Genomic DNA, 25,215 nt, shown 5'->3' on the forward strand with positions numbered 1-25,215 from the left:
CAGTTTGTTTCTGGCCCGGGCCTTCTCTAGAACACAACTGAGAGTGTCGACCTGTGCAGTTAACTTAGGATTTGTAGCTAGAGAGATGTGTGCTTCCTATATGATGCATTCCAGTCCTTGAGTTCACAGATAGCAGGTAGAAGGAACAGGCAACATTGTAATCGGGAAAATTGATACCATTGATGGCGGGAGCCAGATGCATGTGTTAAACTGCTTTAGATAATGGTTTGTAACATACAGTGAAGGGTGGAGATATATGTATATAGTTTATAAACTTTTAATTGCAGAGGTGTGCCTAATGACATACAAATAGAGATTGATGGGGATCGAGAAGCGGAGAGAATCTACTCCCTTTTTGCTATCAACATGCCAAAGCTGCAGAAGATGGAAGGTACAGATACACTAATTCAAGTAGTGTTGACTTCTTAGAAATAGTAGTGTTGGAGGAAAAAAATTATTTAGTAAATTGTTAAGTTTATGAGAATTGGTTATAGAACAAGTGGCAAATAGATTCCTTTTGTGTCCAGTAAAGTAGTTTTCTTTCTTATTTTTTTTTTAAAAAACATTTTCTGTTATATATATTTCTGCTTCTGAACATGTAGAAGAATACAGGTTTTGTTTTAATAACAATTAAGGCCTCCCTAATACTGTTGCTTGTACGTACTTATTTTTAGAGGCTTGTGGAAGTATAGCAGTCTATCAAGGTCCGCGGAAGGAACCGGATGACTATTCTAATTTCAAAATTGAGGACTCAGTAGCAACTTTTCAAACACTTCAGCAAATAATATCTGTTGTAGAAAAGTTAGATGAGCATCATGACAGACATGGGAAGAAAAAATCATCTAGTGCTAAATATGGCAGTGAGTAAGTATTGTAGGTACTTCTACCTTTAGGGTTGATCTGTCTCCTGACAAACCAAATGTACTGTACTGTACTCTGAAATATCACCCAACTTTTTTTCTCAAGATAAACCATGCAAATTAGCTCTGCTTCTGAGAAATAGTTGACTCAAACCCAAACACATTACTATCACATATCTCCATATTTAGCATTGATAAGCTGCATCAAATATTATTATTCTTGGTAGAAACAGTAAAATGTGGACTGGCCGTGGTAATTGTTAGGTGGCTTTGTAGCTGGTTCGCTGGCCAAATCAAGAGTGCTCACTAACAGTTCCTCGTCATCCTGGAAAAAAGTGACAAGTGGAATGCTGAAGGGTTCCATCCTGGGCCTGTTGCTGTTCAATGTCTTTATAAATGACTTGGATAAAGGAATTGACAGGATGCTCATCAGATTTGCTGAAGACGCCAAACTGGGAGGGGTAGCTAATGCCACAGAAAACAAAATCAGGATTCAATATGACCTTAACAGATTGGAGAACTGAGCCAAAACTAACAAAATATAAATAGGAACAAATGTAAGGTTTTAATCTTAGGCAGCAAGAACCAGCTGCACAAATATAAGATATGACAATGTTCAAGCACATTTAATCAGTAATATACATCATATTGCACCATTCAATATTTCCAGCTTCAGTGGTCCATTTTATATGCATTAAATAGGTATTTCCCGCTAGTATGTTATCCCAACCAAATGGACCGTAGCAAACAGAGGGGTCGAGCTAGCACGCTTTCATATTTTTAAGCTACTTTTATCACCTAATAGACATGGTTTCTTTTTCTTCTTTTTTCCAGAGAAAATCCAATTGTTGGGAAAATTTCTTAACCAAAGACACACTGCAGCAAATGGATTTCAAAGAAACTGGAGTAGTTTTCACTTTTTAAAAATCCTGATTGTATGCTGATTCAGAGTATTTAAGAATGTACATTGCCTGGATATTAGCTGTGTACAGACAATATATTTATTATTTAATAGGGGAAAGACTTGCTTGGGAATCTGATTTTTTTGCAGGGTGAGGAACATCAGTTCCATTTCGCTTAAAGAACTAAAAGTGCCAGAAGATGAAAGTAAACAAATTTTCTAGCGCTGGAAGGAACTACTAAAGGAATAAGCTTTCTAAGGGAGGAAATTAACTACCACTGCAGAAGGGACTTTGGGTGTGCCAAGATAATAATCAATTTCATTTATGAACCATCGGTACCTATTCTGTGGACAATGAGTCTTGGCAAAAGAAATCCCAACAGGTAACAAAAGGAATTGAAGCTTTATATACAGCGCACGGCCACTTTTAAAATGGTCCTTTCTTAATCCACAGTAGACATTTGTAAAGAAAAAAAGATGGTACTTTTTAAATGTGCATTCATAATTAGCAATGTTATGTTATTTAAGTGATATTACTGAAGCAGGACAAGTCAGGGAGTCTATGCATCTTGTTTACAATTGGAGTGAGCAGTGAATGGAGTGACATGGGACCACTGTCTGAATTTTGTTTTTTTAAATAGCCAATTACTAGTACTTTTTTTTAGCAATCAGGGCTTTTTTGGAAGTACTGTGTAAGAACTTTGTGCTGTTGGGAAACTATTATGGGTGCATACCAAGCAACATCTACCTGCCAATTTAAAAAAATCGCCCTGAAGATAGGTATTACACATTGGAAATATGTCACATCCAATTGCAGCTAGTTGATTTCGAAAACCACTCCAAGCACTTTAAATATCTGGATTGCCCCCAGATTATATTTAAAGATACTTTTTAGTATCCAATCATTATGATCAGTTGAATGATCACTATTGTGGCTTAAAACAATGCTTTTGTGAACATTTTTATATCTAGTTTTTTACTTGCTAGGTGAAGTTTTGGACTCAGATTTGCATTTAGAAACTCTTCATCTTGCCTTCTTGATATATTTTTAGTCATAGGCTGATAAAAATGTATGTAATGAACAGAAACATGGTATCCAACTAAGACAAAGGCTGAACCCATTGACATCAATACACTTAACTCCATTGATTTCAGTGGGTCTCCTCTAAGTATGACTAATGCTTGATATCACCCCAAGCTTCCTTTCATCAGTATTATTGAACGTGGTACTAGGAAACCTCATATTGGGAGCAATTTGCTGAGCACTGTAAAAATTGATATATTGCCACATATTTGTATATTGTTGTTCTAGTTTACTTTTCTACACTTTTTCTTCTTTTTGGCTGCTATTTGCCACTGTTGTGGTTAATATTTGTTTTAATTGATAGATATTGGGAAGAATGGATACAAGCTGCTTAAAATACTACATGAATTACTAACAGTAAGGCATTGCCTAAGAAAAAATTCAAAGATCTTGCTGTAGGATTCAACAGCCAGATTACAAGGCTTTCTGCACCAGCAAATAAATGCTTATAATCTACTCAGCTACTTTAGGCATGCTCAAAAGGATTGCATGCAGCCAGTGGGAGTCATTTTGGAACAGCCGATACCCATGCCTTATCACTAACTGCTTTGGATAGTTCTTTTAAGTTTCAGAAATAGTTTGCCATAAATGTGGGGGCTATTGTTGAAGTCCCCTGGGCACATGGGCTTAGCTGTGTAGTACTTTGGATCATGGACCTGAGTGGATTAGCAGAATGAATGGCGCAGAAGTTATGTTAGAAGAACACTAGAGATACAAACAAATCTAAGAAAATTACAACTGAATCAACAATTGGGAGGTATAAAGCTAATTTATATACTGTATGTATTTCAAGTGCAGTGACTCCTGAATCAGAGGTGTTCTCCTTTCTATGCTCTGCATTCAGCACTGGACAAGGCCAGAAGTACTGACAGAAATTATTTCCTCTAGATAAGGCTCTCCATTGGAATATCCTGTTCAGGCCTGGGTATTCCACAATCTATTATTGTCTGATAAAAAAATTTTAAAATTGTACATGGCACATTTGTCCACCCTAGGTTTAAACAAAAATATTGAACTAAAATATTGGAGATGTGATTGTGCATTGCAGTTTGTTTGTACGGGGACTTGTTTCAGTGGGTTTTACTGTTTTTGATAGGGAAATATGCAAATGCTATTAATTCAATCATTGGTTCATCACCCGGGTGAGAGCTACATACTGTATCAGTTGTAGTGGGATCATGTCATATGTCACTCTTTTAGTCTTTATTTAATTTAATTGGTGAAAAATAAAGATGCAAATAAATGCAAATAGTACAATCAGTACAAAATAATAGTTATATTTATATTAGTTCTTAACCATGTACATAGTTTTAAACAGTGGCCTAATTTGCTCATCAAGGTAAGTCATTGCTTATAATTCCAGCTTTACTACTCCTGTAGCATGAGAAAAAACCAGCCACAATCCCTGATTTAAAAGTATATCCAAATCAAAATTGCCGTTTGTTGTGCTGAAATAAACTGCAGTTGATAAGCCAAGAACTTTGGATTTACATCATTGTTTGCTTGAAGCAAAATAAGCCATAATTCCTGGTTTGGATATAACACTAAATCGGGGATTATGGTTTGTTCCTCCAAGGGAAGGACTGAAGTGGGGGTGTTTTGCATTTTCATGGTGAACCATTGACTATGCTTTCCCTTGAAATCTGAGCATTTAAGATGTCCTGAGACAATCTTTCATCTATTTGCAAGTAGTTGAATAGCACTGGCAGTGCAGTATAGCCAACAGCTTTTACTTAACGATAACACTCCCTATTTTACATACGTGCTTTTAGATATGATATATACATTATATAAAATCATGTTATGATATCAGAATATGACCATGAGAACCCGTACCAAAGAAGTAATGGACAATATGGGAAGGATGTGCAACTAATAATTTTAAAATTCATACTTGTAAATACCACACAGTGAAGTTTGCCTTTTCATTAATACAATCTAATGTATTACAGGAATCGTACAAAGTATTATTTTATTTTTGAAATAATTCAGCTCAGCCACTGGGTTATCTTACAAATCATGAGGTTGGTAAATATGACCATACAATCCAAATCTATGGACCTACTGATCTATATTATATTCTGAATTAAAGTCTTAAGTCTAGTACCCGACTCTGTTCTTATATCACCTTATTTTTAACGGTTTCCCTCACCCCACTCTGTTTACAACAGAATATGGTATACCTCAGTTCGCATCCAAAAAAGATGTGTTATAGGAAAAGTTACATTTTTAATTTTAAAAGTACATATATAAATCAAAAACTTCTGTTAAACATTCAACCCACATTAGCAGTTTGTATGTAATAATTTACACTGGTGGTTTTTTTTCTTTTGTAGAGGAGGAAATGCTCCATTTGGAGAAACGCACTTCCTCCAGTTCCTTTAGCTGCACTAGGGAGTTCCCAATAGTGTAGCCAGATGCTCTGTCATAATCATTCAGCTGAATGGCACTGATGGGGAGTCCCACTTGCAAAACAACAATTGGGAGCTCACTTTAAGCAGTTTCATTCATACCTGCCCCACTCCTGTTGTCACATATGTCAGCTGTGGGGCAGGTGGGCATGATTTGTGGGGAACTGCCTTGCAGGCCTAATTGGACTCACAAGCAGGGGGTTCTCCATCCCTGGAGCTGGAGTGCACCTGAAAGATGATTTGAAGTAACCCGCAGTGGCCATCCCTAGAACATAAGCAAATTGGCATGGTGTTCTTTCTGAGGATTGAGTGTTAAAAATGTTAACTTAAGGGTGTTGTGCCTTCAATTTTTGTTGATAGGCAAAGTAACTTTAAAATGTATTATGCACTTGTATTCATTACAAATAGTGATACTGTCTGTAACTTTTCATGGACTCTAGATGCTTTATTTGATTAGGAGTTTGCAAGATGATTATTTGATTCATCAAAGGAAAAAAAATGATGAATAAAACAGGCAAAGTAATAAACCACCTTAAAAGACCAGTGTTCCTGACCTACTGTTAAGTGATTCTGCTGTTTGGTGTTCCTAAGCTACATTCTTAGTATTCAAGAATCTTGCTGAGATTTGACATTGGTATCATGCATCACTTTTGGATCCCTTTACATATCACACAAATGTGCCTACAACAAAATGTTGCAGGGTGGAGTGCTTCAATTCATCGTTCCAGCTACTGCGTTCCATTTCCTCTTCCTGGTTTTTCATTTCCCACTTGGTTAGACAGCCAACATTTCCTGCTCACGTAGCATATTGGGCTATTTGGTGGGGAGGGGGAGGGTCTTCCATTTTGATGTTTTCCTTCTTAGGGTGGTGAGGTGGCCACACTGGTGCCCAGCTCCAGCTACCTTAAAATCTTGAATTTTCCCATTGATTTGCATGTGTAGCTCACACTTAATCACTGGGACATTTTAATCATAGCCTCAAAATTACTTATCCTGACCATCTCCACCTTAGCTTTCTGTCTTCTTCCATCATCCTTTACTAATTCTTACTCTGTTCCTGCTTTCACACAAATCTCCCCCTTCCTAGGGGCACTAAGCATATTCGGTCTTCATTGGACTGTTTCAGTGAATCTTGTGCATTACTTTTGCTAACTTTTTGTAATCTGCAAACCTTGGAGTTCCCATGAATCTACTGATACCTCCCTCTTCTGCTGGTGCCATTTTGACTACATGAGCAGTGGCATCTATGCTGAGCATCTGAAAATATAGGGGATGGTGGACTTAAACAGTCATCTGGGGCTTTTCAGTATATTGATAGTCAAGATGATTGAATTACAGTGTTAACTTGTTGCATCATCACTGTGTCATTCTACTTTGGCATTTGATGAAGCCATTTACCCTGGTAAATGTGTTGGTCTGTAAGGTGCTTCAAACTTTTTGTAACGCTTCTGTTAATCGTTTTGGTTCCTGTTCACATTATTTCTAAAATAATGCGCTCCTTTTTATTTTTGGAAGAGTATGCCATGATTGCACCAGGACCATGTCAATGCATAATATTTATTATTGAGGGTCACCACTCTGCAAACACTTCTGTTGAAAGGATGTAAACTTAAATTGGAATAGTTAATGTTAAGAAAACGGGGGTCACATGTTAATCAGTTCTGTCTCTGTATATCATATCTTCACGAAGTTATGTTTGAGTAACTTTGTTTCTGCCTTATTCTAAAAGAACACGATTAATTTCTGATCCTTGTGCAAGCATGGTTCTGTGGATGGAGAGGTGCAGAATAGTGCTTTATAAAGCCCCCATTCCCCTTCCTCATGGACCTTTTACTATACATAGATAGCATCAAACCACCCACTGTTTACCAGGAACAGCTAGTACACATCTGCCATATTAGTAATTCATCTATTCAGTTGCTGTTGCTAGAGTTATACTGGATTGCTGTGCAGAAGGAACACATTGACCTGATGTGAGTCATGACTGGCATTCTGTGTATTCATCAAAACATGGAGATGGACAGGGGGCTCTCTCAAGCAAATAAAGCTCATTCATCCTCCAAATTACATTTATACCAAATTAAACCTGAGCTCTTCAAAACCATTATGGGGAATAAATGCACTTTCAAAAGTTAAGGTACCACACTGCGTAAAGTACAAGGCAGTTAATAATAAAGCAACACTGAAAAATATTTCATGTTCCAATGAAGCGAAGCAGTACTGATGTTTTCAGCATGTGGCCAAGTGCCAAAGATCTTCCTAGCCCTGACCATGCAATTCTTTTTGTCAGTGTTATATTTCAAATGCAGTAGATAACCCAGAATTAAGTTTTGTATGAACTAGGTAGTAAATATTGAAAAGGGTTTCTGTTTGGATTAGCCTAGATATTTTTTTAAAGGCTGCTTAATTAGCTGTGGTTGACATGTATATTTTGTAGTGTATTTTTAATTTGTCAAGATGATATGTTGAATGTATTTTTATTTAAAGTTTATTTTCTTAACACAAGTATTAAAGTTTGAAACTTGCATGTTGCAACCACTTTTAATATGTTGATTGATCATTTTAAATACTTAATACACACATAAAGGTTTTCTCAAAGAGTGGATGCTAAAAAGATGTTGATCAATTGCTTATTGTTCCATCTTATGAAATAGACTGGAAATATTAGGATCCGTGAATGCATTGTGCCCTTGACTGAAAGAAACATCGGTGGTTAACATAAAATATAACTTCTGCAGAAAACCTATGCAGACAGGTATGACTATGGCTGTAACATAAATTACATGTCAAAGTACAGTTCAGATAACCTTAAAAGTAAACTCAAATAGACCAAGGAACTATATCATGACATTTATATTAATCAAGATAAATAGAATTCCTTTAAAATAGTTGTGTGGTTTTATATAAAAATGCAAGATGTGCTACTATAGCCTAAATGAAACATTTATTTCCTTGGAAGAATAGATACCAAAACTTTTTATTCCTAAATGTTCCAGTTAGCACACCAGAAGAAAGGTTATGAGAATTTTAAAATGTATCTTTCATATGGAATTTTAACAAAATTAAGAGGTAAACACAAAATACCTTTGGATTAAAGGAGCTATCGGGTATCACATATAATATATTGCTGTTAGCCCTAGTAGTACGTTTGCATATTTAAACTCTTCCACTAGAATCCTAAACAAGTTTATTCAGAAGTAAGACCCATTGAATTCAATGGAACTTGCTTTCAGTTAAGTTTATATAGAATTACAGCCTTTAATAAGCTGATGTGAGAAAAACAGAAAGCTTTTAAAAATTGTTATGAATGTAGTAGACATTTAGGACTGAGGTAAAATAGCCTTTGATACACAATCAGTGGCGTCAATCATAAATGAACCCTTCAATGCAGATGAACATTTGAGAGTGTTTAGATTCTAAAGATTTAAATGTGGATATAGCACAGGCTGTTAGATCTGTTTTTTAAAAAAATGGCCAGTTTCCTTCTTAGTCATTGTATCACCTTCAAGATCTTGGGGGAGGGGTGGGGGGAGGAACTTTGTCTTAATAAGAGAAGGTACTCAAAACTACAAAACGTTGAACAGCAGAAAACATACCTTATTTTTCTGAATCCATGCTAGGCAAACGGAAGTATTGCAAAAGCATGTGCATACTTTCATGTTCTCCAGAACATTTTGTCAGTCTAGATAAGAGAGTGAACAAATTTGATGGTAGAGTGTGGGGTGAGGTACAAGATGTTCAAATGAGGCTCTGGCAGGTGCTTTGCACCTGATTTGGGAAGAAGAAGCATACAATGGTTTATAAGAATATTGGAAAATACAGAATCTAGCTGTTGTTACCCAGATGGGTCTCTGCCCTTGGACAAAATATATCAGTTTCTTAGTAGGTAGAAAGCAGGAATACAGACACATCAGGCAGGGTTTTAAAATAAACAAATCTGAAGGTTAATTTCAGGTGGTGTGATAGGTTGTGGTTTTTTTAAAAGGAGTCAAAGTGGGTTACTTCACCTAACAGCCCCTTTTGAATCCAACACAGCCCATGCATGAGCAGTACTGACTGCTGCAATTGGACTTCACCTTCCTCACCTCCACCCTCACTGCATGTTCTCAAAATCTATTCCAAAGGGTTGAGGGATCCTCTGAAGCAGATTTTGGGGGTACATGGGAGGCTGGGGGGGAGAGGAAAGTAAAGTCTATCCACCCGATGTTGAATCCTGCCCAGTCCCCTTCCACATTGCATCTTAAGACTGAGTAAATGCAAGGTCCATCCTTGGCTCAAGCATCAAACATTTTTCTTCCACGTCCTTGGTTTTCTTTGCCAGTTCATCTGATGGTCAGTGCTCTTCTTTTTTAAAGGAAAAACCGGTGCTGATATTCAGTGTGAAGTTGTTACAGTAAGTGCCACACTTTTAACATTGGGGGGGGGGGAGAGAAGGTGCCAGTACTATGTACCCTTGATTACCCTTGGGGGGGGGAGCACTGGAGAACTCAAAAAAATGCACACTCTTTTGTAAGATGTTGGTTGGTCTAGGAAATACATTGCCCTAATGCGTGTGTGTGGAATCGTGGAAAGGTTCATTTCTTTCAGTAATTCAACTTAAAAGGTGAAACTAATATATGAGATAGACTCATGACATGCAAAGCGAGATATGTCAAGCCTTTATTTGTTAAAATTGTGATGATTATGGCGTACAGCTGATGAGAACCCCAGTTTCAACTTTGGGGTTTTCATCAGCTGTACGCCATAATCATCACAATTATAACAAAGGCTTGACATATCTTGCTTTGCATGTCATGAGTATCTCGCATATTAAACTCCAGTAGCTAATGAAAACAATTGCTTACATAAATGGACTTTCCCACGAGTTTTTCGAGTTTCACCTGTATATAAAATAATTTATTATGGGCCAACATGGCTACCATATATGAGAAGGTGGAATTAAGAAATATAATGACATGTATCATGGAAATTGCATATGATACATACAACTGATAGCAGTAGATGTCTAAGGAGATGCAATCACCACACCATCAGATTACCTGGGAGATTAAGGCACTATGTTGTGATTATGCAGCTAAATTCAAAAGTTTTGGGAAACAGTCTAGATATTTGTGGCTTGGATATTTATTATATTCTGATGTGGCAATGCTGTCACTATCAAATGTTCAGGTATCCTTTCTTATTACATATAATTGCCAGATTGAGTTTGGCTGGACATTAGAAAAGGAGGTTTCCTCATCTCCAAGAGACTGGCTTAACTGGGTCTGTGTGATGTTTACTTCAAACAGACAGACAGCAAATCATCAATACAATATCAAGCTGTAACGGATGTTGGACTGTCAGTGAGGTTAACTTTCTTCTGCATGCTAATTATTATAATTTGTTATGAGGAATGTTTTCCTGTAAAAAAATGTTGATTTTTACACATACAAATAAAGAAATTGAGATTTACAAATGTAGTCTTCAATCAATGTTCAATGTTATCACACATCTTTCAAATACATATTTCTGTATAATTTGATAGTTTAGCCAGGGCACATAAACTAAGGCGCAAGGTATACAATTTAGTTGTGAATGTAACTTGATGGTATTTCAGTTAATTGTATTTTTTTTTAGTGTTCTGCAAGATCGGTAAAAAAAAAAAGGTGCAAAATAATAATAAAATTATTCATGTAAAATTATAAATCGTCTCCTTTCTCTGCACACTCTCAATCTCGTCTCACTTTCTTCTGTTATTAAGACATCCCTGATTAAATTGACAAGAATAAGGGTTATGAGCTGAAATGCAGGATAATCCTGGCTCTTTAAATAAAACAAGCTTTCTCTGTTCCTCAGTCATGTCACAAGGTTGCTAGGTGACCTGAAAACACTCCAGTTGTAGGAAGCACAGGAGAAATTCAGAGAGAAATTCCAAAGGGTAAACGGGATGGGTGGGAGGGGCACTGCACCCACTCTTCTGAGAATTAACAAAGCCTACAAATTGCCAGACTTCAACTCCTTTGCAATATTTGGTGTGTTTACCAAAGTGGGTAAGTACAATTTGCTTCCTCCAACTTAGCAAACTAAGCCAAGCTGTCCCTATCTTCCTTATGGGGACTGACCTGCAGAATCCAACCAAAAAAATCCCTGCCGGTGCACTTACTGTCAGATGCTATGGCTTCCATATTCTCCTGGGATAGTGGCCATTCCAAGAGCTAAATAAGGAATGGAGCAATATTGTGCCCATTCCTGAGCTGTCTGTGTACAGTAGGCCTATAGCTGTCTGGATCCAAGAGCAGGAACCCTACTTCCCTCATGGCAGAACTAGAGTTGCGCCACAGCAATCTTAGGTTACTGAGTGCAGGTTCCGGCCAGCCAGGGTACCCAAGCAGCAGGTCCTAGGAGCTGAAATGGTTTGCATGCTTTGTTATGTCATGTAGCAGTGATGATGAATAAAGGCCGAGAGGGGCAAATGTAAGGAAGATGATCTATACAGTGGTACCTCGGGTTACGAACGCTTCAGGTTACGTATTTTCGGGTTACGAACCATTTTAACCCGGAAGCAAGTTCTCGAAGGCCTCGCTGCTGCCCGGAGTGAAGCCTGGACATCCACGGGGCCTGTGGAGGCTCCGTGACTGGGCTCCTCCGCAGGCCTCCGCGAATGCCGGGAGCTAAGGAACTCCATACCACCAACTGACCCCCCTTCTGCACACAACTACAAATTCAACAGTTTGAAGGCACAAGGAAAAAAGCTATTCCTGTGCCTAGACGTTTTTGTGTATAAAGTCCTGTGACGATGTCCGGATGGGAGTAAATCAAACAGGTAATGACCAGGATGCGAAGGGTCTGCGACAATTCTCTCTGCTCTCTTCCTGGCTTGAGCAGCATAAAGTGTCTCTATTGGAGGCAAACTAACATCAATTACCCTCTCTGCAATTCTTACTGCTCGTTGGAGCCTCTTCTTATCCAGCTTGGAGGCTGTGCCAGTTAAGGCGTAAACCCTACATAAAGTGGGGTGGTGTCTTGTACGCCTCCTTCCAGCAACTCCTGCAGCTAAACTGGTGCCAAACATATTGCTCTGCTTTCCTTTGGACCACATCAGCAAGGCTGAGTGGGGGGGGGGGTGTCTTGTCATTTGGGCAGCCCAGGGACTCCATACACACTGCCCAGGCTTGCACCCCAGGGAGGTCACTTCAGTGCCACTAACGCAGCAGTTTGACTTCGCCCCCAGAGGTGCACTCCATTGCCTCTCAAGACAGGTGGATGCCAATGACACTGGCTGTTTCAACCATTTGAATCCTTGCTGGATCCATGAATCAGAAGGGTCTCGGCATACTGCCACTCCTCCCCACCAGCTCATAGCAGTATGTTAACAACTGACTCCCCATGTTTTCTTACATAATGAAGTTGAATTCATGACAAAGACGCATAAAAGTTTTGAAAAAAATGAATTAGCAAAGCGATCTTGCCAGTTAAACACTGACAACCAAGTGTACAACCCCATGCAGAGATGTATATGTACAAGTCACTGTCACGTAGCTCTTCCCAGTGTTCATCTCTCTCTCCCCCAAGTGGATGGTGTCAGGGCAAAATATGAGCATTGCAAGGATGAAACGGGGATTTTGCTATCATTTCACCTCCAACATTTCCCTCCCCCTGCTCAAAATCAAGCCCCTACTCAAAATCACCCTACATACAATGAAAATCAGCTTAAGGGGAGATTTTGAATGGGTAAGTGGCCTGAGTTGAAAGTTTTAATCAACCATTTACCCCCACCCCCACCCCAGTCTTATGATGAAGACTGCAGCCTTCTCAGCTGTGTATGAGTATGCAGAAAGGGAGAGAAAAAACCACAGGGAGGTGCATGTAATTTCAGCCTTGCACCATCGATTTCAGTGGCCTTAAGCACACTTACCTCTGTATTGGATTGTGATTGGGGCTCCTATGTTTGGTACAAAGACAAACAGCTTGTTCTGTGCAGCAGAATTATGAGCTCTAGTCTGTTGATAGAGGCAGTTGCAGTAGTTCTAACATCCTACTCACAGACTGTTTGGATTCAGGGCTGGTATTGCTATGGCAACCAATGCTACTGTATAGAATAAATCTGGCTGGTTGGTGTATTGTGCTAATAAATTCAAATGGCGTCTGAAACGCTTGTGGGTTGCTTCGGTTTTCTATGTGCAGTAAACTGAATTTGGGAATTTAATGTGTTGGAGAAATTTAAAAGGGGTTTCTAGACTAGATGTTTCCCTCACAGAAACCCATAGGAAAAGGATGCAGGCTCCAAGTGAAAAGATAGGCCTTTATTGAAATACAAATGTACGCAGGGACAGCCTCAAAAATGAGGAGGAGGCTGCAAAGAACCACATCTGAAGCAATGTTTTTTATACTCTTCCAGACTACACACGTCATTTCATTTCATCGATCAATGGATCACACCAATTTTAATAGTTCCAAGCCAATGCTATCATCCTGAAACAATCAAAATCATTTGGCTCTTCAGATCAGCTCTCATCATAATATGTGATTACATATAACCATTTTCAAGTGCTTTTCTTTATTAAGACTTTGACTAATTTTCTTGTACATTAAATGTCTTCCAGTGTTCTCTTTCATCAGTCTACAAAACAATTCAAGATTAATCACAATTGCCATGCCTAGCTGATTCTCTTTTCCTGCATACAATGCATTGCCCACCATAGATTCTAACAGTTTATTCTTTTCAGTGTTCTGGAACAGACATTCACCATGTACAGTACCTAAAAGCAGCTAGTTCAGTACTGTAAAAAACAGGTACGGGCCCTTTTAGTTTAGCTAGGCCATAGACTCAAAACAAAACAGAATAATCAAAATACAGTTTTATTAAATTATTATTTTCTCCAACAAAAGAATATGTGTGAATTCAGCAATAACACAGGATCTGTTTATGAAAGCTATTGCTTCCTACTATTATATCTGTGTAAATGTTTTGGAGTGTTTGCTGTGTGGTAACCCTCTTCGATGTCAGAGGTGTGCCCCTGCTCCTATTGGTCAAGGCATCCATTACACCATGAGGTGAAGTTGGTGGATCATCTGCATCCCTTATTCCTATGGTTGGGCAAGGGGTGGAACACCTTGAAAGGGCTAGACAAATTGGAGAATTTTGAGCACTAGCTTGGATGGCAAAGGGACTACATTGACAGAAGAGCTCTCCGTCCATCCCCATACAGGGATACAACCCAAAGATTTAGGATTAGCACCTACACCTTAGAATTAGACTATGGGGGGCTCAAAAATCTGCTTCATCAGATCACTAGTACGGAGATCGATCGCACCCTAAAACAAACTTTTGCAATACACACATACATAATGTATATCAAATGTGTACACAGCCTCATACCAGGACAGATGACTTGTCATTTTTTTATTGAATCTAGCTCAGGCTTTCTCAACTTGGCCCTCCAGATGTTTTTGGTCTACAACTCCCATCATCCCTAGCTAGCAGGACGAGTGGTCAGGGATTTTGGGAATTGTAGACTCAACTCAAAACATCTGGAGGGCTGAGGTTGAGGAGGCCTGATCTAGCTCCTTTCCCTGATTTTGGTATAGAAGCCTAATCTATTTAAGAACAATGGAATTCTTTAAAGAAGGCCTGCAAGTTACAACCTCTTGCCTTTGCTCCTCAAACTTACTATTATTTTTTCAGAGTCCACATTCTGTGGCAACTGAAAACATCAAGGAAAGAAGTCATGCGAAAGCTAAAAGGCAAACCAAAACCAAAACCTGGCTTAGCTATGAATATTCTTGAAAAGTTCCTGCAAACTTATGAAAAGCATTGTACGGCATCCCAAAGTTGTGTCAGTCCAACTATCAAACAGGACTTACAGCAATGTGTAACAAATGATATATTCATTACTAAGGTAAGAATGGATTATAAATAAAAAATTGACATGCCTTTGTAAATTAGAACCAAATGGTGTTGGGGATTATACCCCAACAGTATTTTTTAATCAACAACAACAAATTATTCCTTTAGAGGGAAGCATGGTTCTAGCTGATTAGCATCTCTATTGCCCTTTCTCCTGAGGTAGGTTAACTTGAAGTTCTCTTCTCTCTTTGTATATTTGCAATTTGCTAAAAAGTCCATTAAATTAAACCATGCAGATTGAACATCTGATGGCTCATTTATTATGAAAGAGCACCAAAGACACACGAGTGCAGTGTGAGTAATTATATATTACATGATGCCTATGCCAAATAACATACCCTCCAACATTTCTACGATGAAAATAGGGACATGCCATTCCATAATTATATAGAATAGAAGCTTTACTTTAAACCAAAGGCAAGGTTGATAATTAATGGTATTATTACAGAAAACATTGAGATTACGAAGGGCCCAAGGCAGGGATGCCCTGTGTCACTCCTACTATTTATATTAGTGCTGGAAGCTCTGATGAGGAAATTGAGGGAAGAGGAAAAAAATTAAAGGAATAAGGATAGGAGAAAAAGCATATAAAGTAAGAGCCTACGCGGATGATTTGATATTAACAACAGAAAACCCCAAAGAAAGTATTCCAACAGCAATAGAATAAATAAATAAATAAATATGGTAAATTGGCAGGATTCAAAATAAATTATAAAAAACCCCAACTTGTTAGTAAAAAATAAGAGATCTAAGGAGGAGAAGGATTTACAGGAGACTACAGGTTTGGAGATTATTAACAAAGTAAAAATATTTAGGAATACAGTGGTACCTCGGGTTACAGACGCTTCAGGTTGCAGACTCCGCTAACCCAGAAATAGTACCTTGGGTTAAGAACTTTGCTTTAGGATGAGAAAACAGAAATCGCGCGGCAGCAGCCGGAGGCCCCATTAGCTAAAGTGGTACCTCAGGTTAAGAACAGTTTCAGGTTAAGAACGGACTTCCAGAACGAATTAAGTTCTTAACCCGAGGTACCACTGTATGGTTATATACAAAATGCAATAATTTGTATCAAGACAATTACACCAAAACATGGAATGAGATAAAGAAAAATTTGGAAATTTGGAACAGACTTCATCTCTCCTTCTGGGGCAGAATATTGCTAGTTAAAATGAATATTCTACCAAAAATGATTTTTCTATTGCAGACTATCCCAATTTTAGGGGGAATGAAATCTTTTCAAAACTGGCGGAGAGATATCACCAGATTCAGGACCAGTGCTAGGGCTTCTGGCGCCCTAGGCGGGTCCAATCTTCTGGCGCCCCCCCCCGCCCCCTGCCAAAGCCTGTTTTAGCGGGAGGTGGGGGGAGTGGAGAGGCAAGCAGCGGTTTCTCCGCTGTAGCAGAGAAGCCGCTGCTCACCTGTCCCGCCCCCCGCCAAAGCCTGCTTTAGCGGGAGCCGGGGGGTGGTGTTTGGGGCAAGCAGCACCTCTCCGCTACAGCGGAGAAGCTGCTGCTAGCCTGTCCCGCACCCCCGCCCAAGCCTGGCCAGCGCCCCCTCCATTTTGGTGCCCTAGGCGATTGCCTAGTTCGCCTAAATGGACGCGCCGGCCCTGGCCAGATTCATATGGAATGGGAAAAAGCCAAGAATAAAACATCAAATACTTATAGACCAGAGGGAGAGAGGAGGATTCGCTTTACCCGATTTGGAACTCTATCATGCAGCAGCTGGGTTGGCGTGGATTAGAGATTGGATTATGCTAAGTGATACGGACTTGTTGGATTTAGAGGGTTTTGATAACCACTATGGCTGGCACAAATACTTAGTTTATGAGAAGGTGAAGGTGCACAGGGGTTTTTTAAACCATATAATAAGAAAGTCCCTTTATAAAATATGGGATAAATACAAAGAATTATTACAGCCTAAAATCCCCTGGTGGACCTCTCCAACAGAAGCCTTGGCTGTGAGAAAGAAAAACACCAAAGGAGATTGGGCAACGTACAGAATGCTACTGGAAGAAAATAACAACAAATTAAACCTGAAAAAGTTTGAAAAAATTAGGATGTATTTGACGGATTGGCTACAATATTTCCAAATAAATGAGAGATTAAGTATAGATAAACAAAAATGATTTGCAAATGAAACATCAAAACTGGAAAAAGAATTAATTCAATCTAAAGGAAATTACATATCAAAGGTGTACAACCTCCTCCTCGATTGGGAGGTAAAAGAGGAGTAGGTGAAAGGAGCTATGATAGGTTGAGCCCAAGACCTCAGACATAATGCCTACATGAAACAGTGGGAGACATTATGGATGGAAGATACTGTATTAGATTCACGGTGTGTTATAATCTAAGAGAAAATGTTATGAAAATGCAATACAAGTGGTACCTTACCCCGGCCAAATTGGCCAAAATGTATAAGAACAGATCAGAAATATGTTGGAGATGCAAAAAGGGGATAGGTTCATATATGCATATGTGGTGGGAATGTGAGAATATAAGAGAATTCTGGGACATCATATATAACGAACTAAAAAAGATATTCAAATTCCCATTTCCAAAAAACAGAGGCCTTCTTATTAGAAATAATGTCAACAGAAATTAAGAAAAGTGTCAGCAACAGCAGCCAGGATTCTAGTAGCGAAGAATTGGAAAAGTAAAATTGTCCCCACAAAAACTGAATGGCAGGTAAAAATGATAGAATACATACAATTGGCAAAAATGACAGGGAGAGTTAGAGCAGGCATCCCCAAACTGCGGCCCTCCAGATGTTTTGGCCTACAACTCCCATGATCCCTAGCTAACAGGACCAGTGGTCAGGGATGATGGGAATTGTAGTCCAAAACATCTGGAGGGCCAAAGTTTGGGGATGCCTGAGTTAGAAGATATTTGATGCAGAAGGTGAATAAAGAATGGGTAGTATTTAAAGAGTACCGGTACTTGAAAAATTATTGTGATAACAAAAATCTCCTGGCAGACCTCAAGTGATTCTTGTAATATATTGGTGACAAATAATGGAACTTTTTGTAAAGAATTGAAAAAACAAAATAATAACAAGGCACTGTGGGTAAAACAACAAAACAAGAAATGTTACAATGAGAATAATCGGAAGTATATTTTATTCTGTCTTTTGTCTTCTATCTTTTGTTCTTTTTCTTTCTTTGTAAGATATGTGTATGTAGGTTATACATATTATATTATTGTGCATTGATGTGTTGGTTGATGTTGAGTGTTCAATAAAGTTATATTTTAATATATAAAAAAGAAAAAATAGGGACATCCCATTCCATAAAGATACTTTTACTATTCATACCCCACACATCTTACTGGGTTGCCCCAGCCACTCTGGGCAGCTTCCAACATATATAAAATCTTAATTAAACATTAAAAAAAACTTCCCTATACAGCATTGCCTTCAGATGGCTTGAGGATTGGATAACTCCATACCCTCCAACATTTCTCCAATGAAAGTAGGGACATCTTAAGGAAAAGTGGGACATTCTGGGATCAAATCAAAATCCGGGACAGCTTCTCTAAATCAGGGATGTCCCTGAAAAATAGGGACACTTGGAGGGTCTGTGAATATGAATAACACCAGGACACTCTGCCTAGCTCTCTCACATGCAGTTTTGTGTCTTCCCACCATAATGATTGTTTACTGCAGTTAATTGGGTGCACTTTTCATGGAAAAAAATGTTTTAGAGGCAGGATTGTTATCAAGCTTTTCTTTTTCTTCTCTAGTTCGTGCTTACAAATGTAGAGGGCTTATCAAGAAACGTGCATCCAGTTTATCTCACTCCTTTACTGAGGACTATCCGAGATGAACGATATCGGCGAGGGAAGGAGCTCTGTATCTGTGGAATTAACCTATATCCTCAAGATATTGCAAACCTTGTAAGTTTGAACACAAGCCAGTGGTAAAGGAACCTGAGACTTTCACAACCAACTCAAAAAACAAAATTAATATAGTTTGGACATCAGCTTCTCACAGTCATTATAGGAGAGAGCCAGTGTATTACTGAGGGTGGGAGAAATGGGACTCAGAGTCCCTGCCACTGCAGCCTCTCACTTCTTTTCCCGCAAAGCATACAGTACCTGCCACTGGCTACAACATAGGTAGGAAACTAAGGCCCGGGAGCCGGGTCCGGCCCAATCGCCTCCTAAATCTGGCCTGCGGATGGTCCAGGAATCAGTGTGTTTTTATATGAGTAGAATGTTTCCTTTTTTTAAAAAAAATGCATCTCTGGGTTATTTGTGAGGCCTGCCTGGTGTTTTTACATGAGTAGAATGTGTGCTCTTATTTAAAATGCACCTCTGGGTTATATGTGGGGCAAAATAATTCGTTCATATTTTTTTTCAAAATATAGAAAAAGTTTGCCAACCCCTGGGCTACAACAACAAAAAGCCTCACTTGTCCCCTGGCACCTTGAAGGCTGCAACACCTGTAACCCAGGGACCTTGGGAAATGTAGTTCTTCAGAATGCCCAAGCCCTTTTTATGGATGCCATATTCCAAGGCATCTTACACTTGGGATGATCTTTTAAGTGGGAAATAATTTGCTGTTGCTGAACTTATTCACCATCAAGCTGACAAGAGTTCACTTGTTGCTAGCTCTGGACCTGGAAGAAGCTAAATTAAAGAAATTTGCAAGGAACAAAGGCACTTAAACAGCGTTTTTTTGGACCCCAAAGAAACCAATGGCATTTTTCTAGCCCTGGCCCAATATGCAAGTGTGAGTAGGTTAGAGTGGGTCTAGAGGACAGCGTTACCAGCAAATTTGATGACTCAGTCAGACATCTGTGAGTATGCACATCTGCTTACCACCAAGCATGGGACCTCAATGTGTCACAGATCATAGAATCATAGAATTGTATCATTGGAAGGGACCCAAGAGTCATCTGGTCCAACCCCCTGCAATGCAGGAATCTCAGCTAAAGCATCCATGACAGATGGCCTATAGCAGGCCCATCCAACTCCAAAGGGACTGTGATCTACTCACAGCATTAAAAAACTGGCAGTGATCTACCCATTGTCATTGGAGGATTGACCAGAGTTGTTGAGCTTTTCGGGGGAGCCAAACTTGTTGAGCTGTTGGACAGGCCTGATATTGATATATAGCCATCTGTCTCATCAGTCTAATCCTCTTTGCTGACTACAATGTTGGCCACCATCTAGGGAACTACAAGTGGAGAAATATCTGTTATTCCATGGTAGCTATTTGTTAAATATAGAGAGAGTGTATGTTAACATTTTTAGCACTGGAGAAAGGTAGGATGAATGGACACCAGGGTGAAAAATATTACATCAAATCATATTCATACCATGTAGTTAAATACAGAACTATGGTATCCAGGAATATTGGATGTTATGCTTTTAGTGTGGCAGGACTAAGCTAAGTAGAAACACTTTCAAAGCACACAAAGAATTCAAATTAGAAGCATTAATCGTTTGGATAAATCTGGATTTCTGTTCTTATCTGTGTTTTAGGCAATCTTGCTACAACTGGATGGACGTACCATCTATCCCTTTTCCAAATTAGAAATAACTCATCATGTATTAGACCTTTGGAGCATGGAGAGACTTGGAATGGCTCTGCCTTACAGCCGTCTGAGTTCTCTTATTCTGGATTATTCCAAGTAAGAAAAACTATTAGTTTCACTTCTTCACCCTAAAGAAAAGAGGAGCTGTGGAAACAATGTCAGAGTTCCTAGATTATTGATATAGGAACTCGAGAGTGGCTTGGATATCAATGTGGTTGAGCTGGAGCAACCAGCTCAAACCTCTTCACACACTGAACTCAGGTAGACTGGAAGAGAACAAGCTCTTACCTAGTTCTTCCCCTAGTGAGGGGAAGTGGACATAGCTAAGCCTGGCAGGACAATTTACTCTAGGGTATCTCCCAACCCTCCAAAGCAGATTTGGGGGAGGCATGAGGGTAAGCTGGTGGGGAGAAGCCCCATTGCACTAAAGGGAGTCTGGCTTCTGTAAATAGAACCAGGTTGTTGAATTCAACCAATTATCTCTTGCATGCCTTGATGGAGACTTATCTCAAGGACCAGCTGGTTGAACCAAGTCCAGCTAATATTAATTTGTCTTAAACTCAGGAAAAAGGGGCTTTCTGGGGACATAGGAGAGGTGGGACCAGAGGGGGTGGACTTAGGCTGGATCCTAAGCCCATTTAGCTCTGTCATGTGACCTGGTGACCCAGCATAAGTTAAGATGGCAAAAAGGATGGTGTAACTCAAACACTATTTTAAAGGTTTGTTTTCCCTCTGCTGGACTTATATTGGCTCAGCCACCAGTAGCCCTGCTCTTTTGGATCTGTTGTACTTGACACCAACTTAATTTATACCAAGCTTACTTTATGCCAGCTTTTTGTGTATTGCTCCCTTATTTTTTCAGTTTAAATCTTTCCAGGAATGCGTCTAAATGACTTGCTTCAATTAGATCAAACCTATGTACAATACTATAATGCTGGCTAAATAACTATATGTTTAAGGTAGGAGTAAACAGCCTTCTTTTAAACTATTGCCCACCTAATTTATTATTTTCTTTACAGATGTGGTGATAACTGTGTCAATAGACTTACTGATGGATTAGATGGGAATAGAAAGCTTTTAACTCTGAGCCTCTGCTACTGTGATTTGGGGCCTGAAAGTGGATTAACATTAGCAACTCTTGTAGTCCAAACTGCCATTTGGTATGTTTTGATTGATTGAGTGATTGATTGATTTAGAACTGGGTTTTAACTGTTTTAGAGTGATTTTATTCTGCTTGTGCTGTTTTTGTTGTTTGCATTGATGTTACTGCTTTAACATTTTTTTACTGCTATATATATTGTAAATAGACTAAATAAATGTTTTCTGTTTTGTTTAAAATTTCTGTAATGGGGGGAAATCTGCTTCTAAAAACAAGAAAATATGTTGAAATAACACTTAATATTATTTTTAGCCATTGTCTGTGAAATCATTTTAAATTGTTTATTGCAGCAACTTGTTCCTGAATGGTAATCACTTGCAATGTTTGGGTGCCATAGAACTCCTCAGACCAATAGCAGAGTATGAAGAAAGCATTGGACAAGTAAAGAAAGCAAATGCTCAACTCAGCCTTGAAGGTAGGATTGCCTTGGGGGCAATTCACTAATGCAACTTACATTGCAATCCTGTAACATAGTAAGTAAGTGGGACTTACACATAGGTGTTTGTATAGGATTGCAACCTTAACCTTCAAAATGTTAACATTAAATGGTATGATTTGCTATTTTAAAAACAACTCAAGCATTTACATATTTCAGCTCTAGACAGAACTCCACTAAAAACAATACAAACAGGACAAAGTTCATTATGGCCATGCATTTCCTTGGGCTGTTTTTAAGACAGGTCTATATGAAAAATAGTGAAAAGAACAAACAGGAGGAATAGAAACTGACAGTTTCAAAAAAGGAAATATGGACAAAGTGAAATATGACTCTTAAGTCAGGTGCCTCGCTGACGAGGCTCTTCGCAGCTCGGCTTGTTCTGATATCACAACACACCATTCACTCATCTTCAATCAGTTGCCATTGTTTCAAGGATCTACTCAGGCTTTGGGGAGCAATGCATATAAAGTATATGGAAGCAAATATTTGGTGGTTCTGAGGGTTCATGTCTAGAACAATGTTCTGCCTGATGTTCTGCCTGAGGTTTTACACAAGCTATTGCACATCTCTCAGGTCTGGCTTTGACAGGGAATGAATGGAAGGTGAAAACTGTACAAGAACCTCCCATTGTTTTGGTTTTAAAAATAAGAGAAAGAGAACACCATGGATTTACTGAAAATGGAGGCAAAGCTGTAGAGCTAGAAAGCAAACCCACAAGCAGCAGACAGTGGAACTGGCTCTGGGAGAGGTCAGTTAAGACAAAAAAGAAAGGCACATGCAAAGGAGGCATCCTAGCTCAGGAGCCTAAGTGTGGAAATACCAGTCTTTTGTTGCAACCCCATGATTGTCTGCAACACTTCTGGAGAAAGGGGGCAGTTCTGCATAGTTTGACTTGATTTTGGATATAAAGGGCAGTGCAGGAAGCAATAAGGCAAAGTCCTTCAGCCTGTGCTTGATAGTGATGTCTGCAAATAGCAAGATGTGCTGATGGTTAGGCGGAGGCTGCTGCATGAATCAGAGATTCCTAATGATGCGGTCATGCAGATGTTTTGAAGGATCAGGTTTATAGGCTTGGAGTTAACTCAAGCAGTTCTTTAAATGGATTTGGACTGTCGAAGCAGTTATAGAAGTATCTCCCCTCTACCCCACCCTGCAGCATAACTGTGGCAATGCTTGATTCCAGGCATATTTAAAACTGACTCATATAACTCAACATCCAGGAGCTCAGAAAGCACAATTCAGGCAGGGTAGCTGTGCTCATTTGGATGCTGAGCATCTTTCAGGAGGGCCTTGGGGAAATCATAACAACAAAATTTAAACTTACTGCCTCTCCATTTTCAGCAGCAAAGAAAGATGCAGATCTTCACTCAAAAGTTGCGAACACGACTTCAAAGACAAATAGTTCTACTACAATGGAAAATAGTAGGAAGAAAAAGAAACGGAAAGGTACAATAAGACAGATAAACACTACCGCTTACTCTTCGTCCAGTTTTCTAGTTGAAGCTGGTTTGAGAAAAAACACATCAAATTTGTAACAACCTACAGAATTGATACAGATTGTAGTTTACGTCATGTGAATGCAGCTTCAAAAACTAGCCGTACTGGATGCAGAGTAACCTGAAGTTGCCTATCTTCATTGTATCAGAAATAATAATTATGTGCTTATGATTTGCAGTCTCAAAGAAAAAACGTAGGAAACCTGACCCTGGCCCATGGTTAGCTAGGCTGCGTTTGGCTGATAATGCCATAGATGGAAGGTTTCGCCAAACAGAAGAAAACATCAGAGAGTTTGTGCAGCTGTTGACTAGGTAAGGCAACTGATTAACAGGACATGGAATCACTCTCTCCTGTCATTTATGGTACTGTGGAATTGTGAAACAATTTTCATTGTTAATATTTTCTATCATAGTCTAATCAGGTACTCTGACCATCTAGTGGAAGTTGATATCGATGGCAATGCTATAGGAGAACGAAGTGCAGTCGCCATATTGGAAGCTCTTAAGGACCGAAAGAAAGGTGGGATAATTCCAGTCAATAAACCTTTAGATTTGCCAGTTTATACATGTATTGATACTGCACAACTATGCTGGAATAAGCCCGAATGAACCAAGTGCAACTATTCAGAGCAAATATACATAGGATTGCACCATAATACCTCAGACCTATCCCATTTGGAACTTTCTCTCATTTAACCAAATACTGATCCCTGTGATAGTGACAACCCAAGAAAAAAATTAAAGTCATTTGGAATGGCTTATCTTTATGTGTAGGCTTTTCCTGATCCATATTGTCAGACTCTGTCATCACCCAGGGATGAAAACTTTTGTGCAGACAAGTCTTCATAGTTTACTATTAAATGTTCTTCATGGTTATGAGTATTTATGGGAAATGATTATTTACGGTATACTGTCTTTTGTGTAAACTGACTGATTGACTGAATATTATTATTATTATTATTATTATTATTATTATTATTATTATTATTATTATTATTATTATTATTTGTCTCTACAGACAAAATGCCACGCATAAACATTGAGGTAACACCCCAGATGTCATCAATGACCTTCAGGGAAATTTTCAAGAATTGTTCAAAAACAGCAAAAAAGAGGAAGAAAAAGGTGCAATAATTTGACCCCCCCCCCTATTTCATTATTATGGAGACATGGGTGGTGCTGTGGTCTAAACCACAGAGCCTAGGGCTTGCCGATGAGGTCAGCGGTTTGAATCCCCATGACGGGGTGAGCTCCCGTTGTTCGGTCCCAGCTCCTGCCCACCAAGCAGTTCGAAAGCATGTCAATGTGCAAGTAGATAAATAGGTACCGCTCCAGCAGGAAAGTAAACAGCTTTTTCGTGTGCTGCTCTGGTTCGCCAGAAGAGCTTAGTCATGCTGGCCACATGACCCGGAAGCTGTACACCGGCTCCCTTGGCCTATA

General features: G+C 39.1%; 2 protein-coding genes across 3 annotated transcripts in view; both read left to right on the forward strand.

Moving 5' to 3' along the window:
* RASA2 (RAS p21 protein activator 2) overlaps positions 1–1,836 on the forward strand; it is a 42,183-nt gene extending 40,347 nt beyond the window's left edge. For both annotated transcript variants that reach the window (XM_033150363.1, XM_033150362.1), the window contains 3 exons: positions 288–391; positions 675–864; positions 1,695–1,836. In XM_033150363.1, coding sequence (XP_033006254.1) covers positions 288–391; positions 675–864; positions 1,695–1,725 — 325 coding nt within the window. In that variant the 3' untranslated portion in view covers positions 1,726–1,836. The remainder of the gene's footprint in view (positions 1–287; positions 392–674; positions 865–1,694) is intronic.
* Positions 1,837–10,938: 9,102 nt separating this feature from the next.
* Positions 10,939–24,909, forward strand: LOC117047332. Its single transcript, XM_033150365.1, has 10 exons — positions 10,939–11,285; positions 14,921–15,134; positions 18,883–19,035; positions 20,629–20,777; positions 21,701–21,841; positions 22,131–22,255; positions 23,624–23,725; positions 23,955–24,087; positions 24,189–24,295; positions 24,794–24,909. Exons 2-10 carry the CDS (start codon positions 14,964–14,966, stop codon positions 24,907–24,909), a joined length of 1,197 nt encoding a protein of 398 aa, XP_033006256.1. The 5' UTR covers positions 10,939–11,285; positions 14,921–14,963.
* The last annotated feature ends 306 nt before the right edge of the window (positions 24,910–25,215 follow it).

Source organism: Lacerta agilis, chromosome 5 (assembly GCF_009819535.1).
Source record: "Lacerta agilis isolate rLacAgi1 chromosome 5, rLacAgi1.pri, whole genome shotgun sequence".
In the NCBI taxonomy this organism is placed as follows: domain Eukaryota; kingdom Metazoa; phylum Chordata; class Lepidosauria; order Squamata; family Lacertidae; genus Lacerta; species Lacerta agilis.

Bases quoted from the DNA above. Each gene is read 5' to 3' on its own strand.
- LOC117047332 (XM_033150365.1), top strand. From the start codon at position 14,964: ATGCGAAAGCTAAAAGGCAAACCAAAACCAAAACCTGGCTTAGCTATG. The intron at 21,842-22,130 runs GTATGTTTTGAT...TGTTTATTGCAG, and splicing joins GTAGTCCAAACTGCCATTTG to CAACTTGTTCCTGAATGGTA. The intron at 22,256-23,623 runs GTAGGATTGCCT...CATTTTCAGCAG, and splicing joins TGCTCAACTCAGCCTTGAAG to CAAAGAAAGATGCAGATCTT.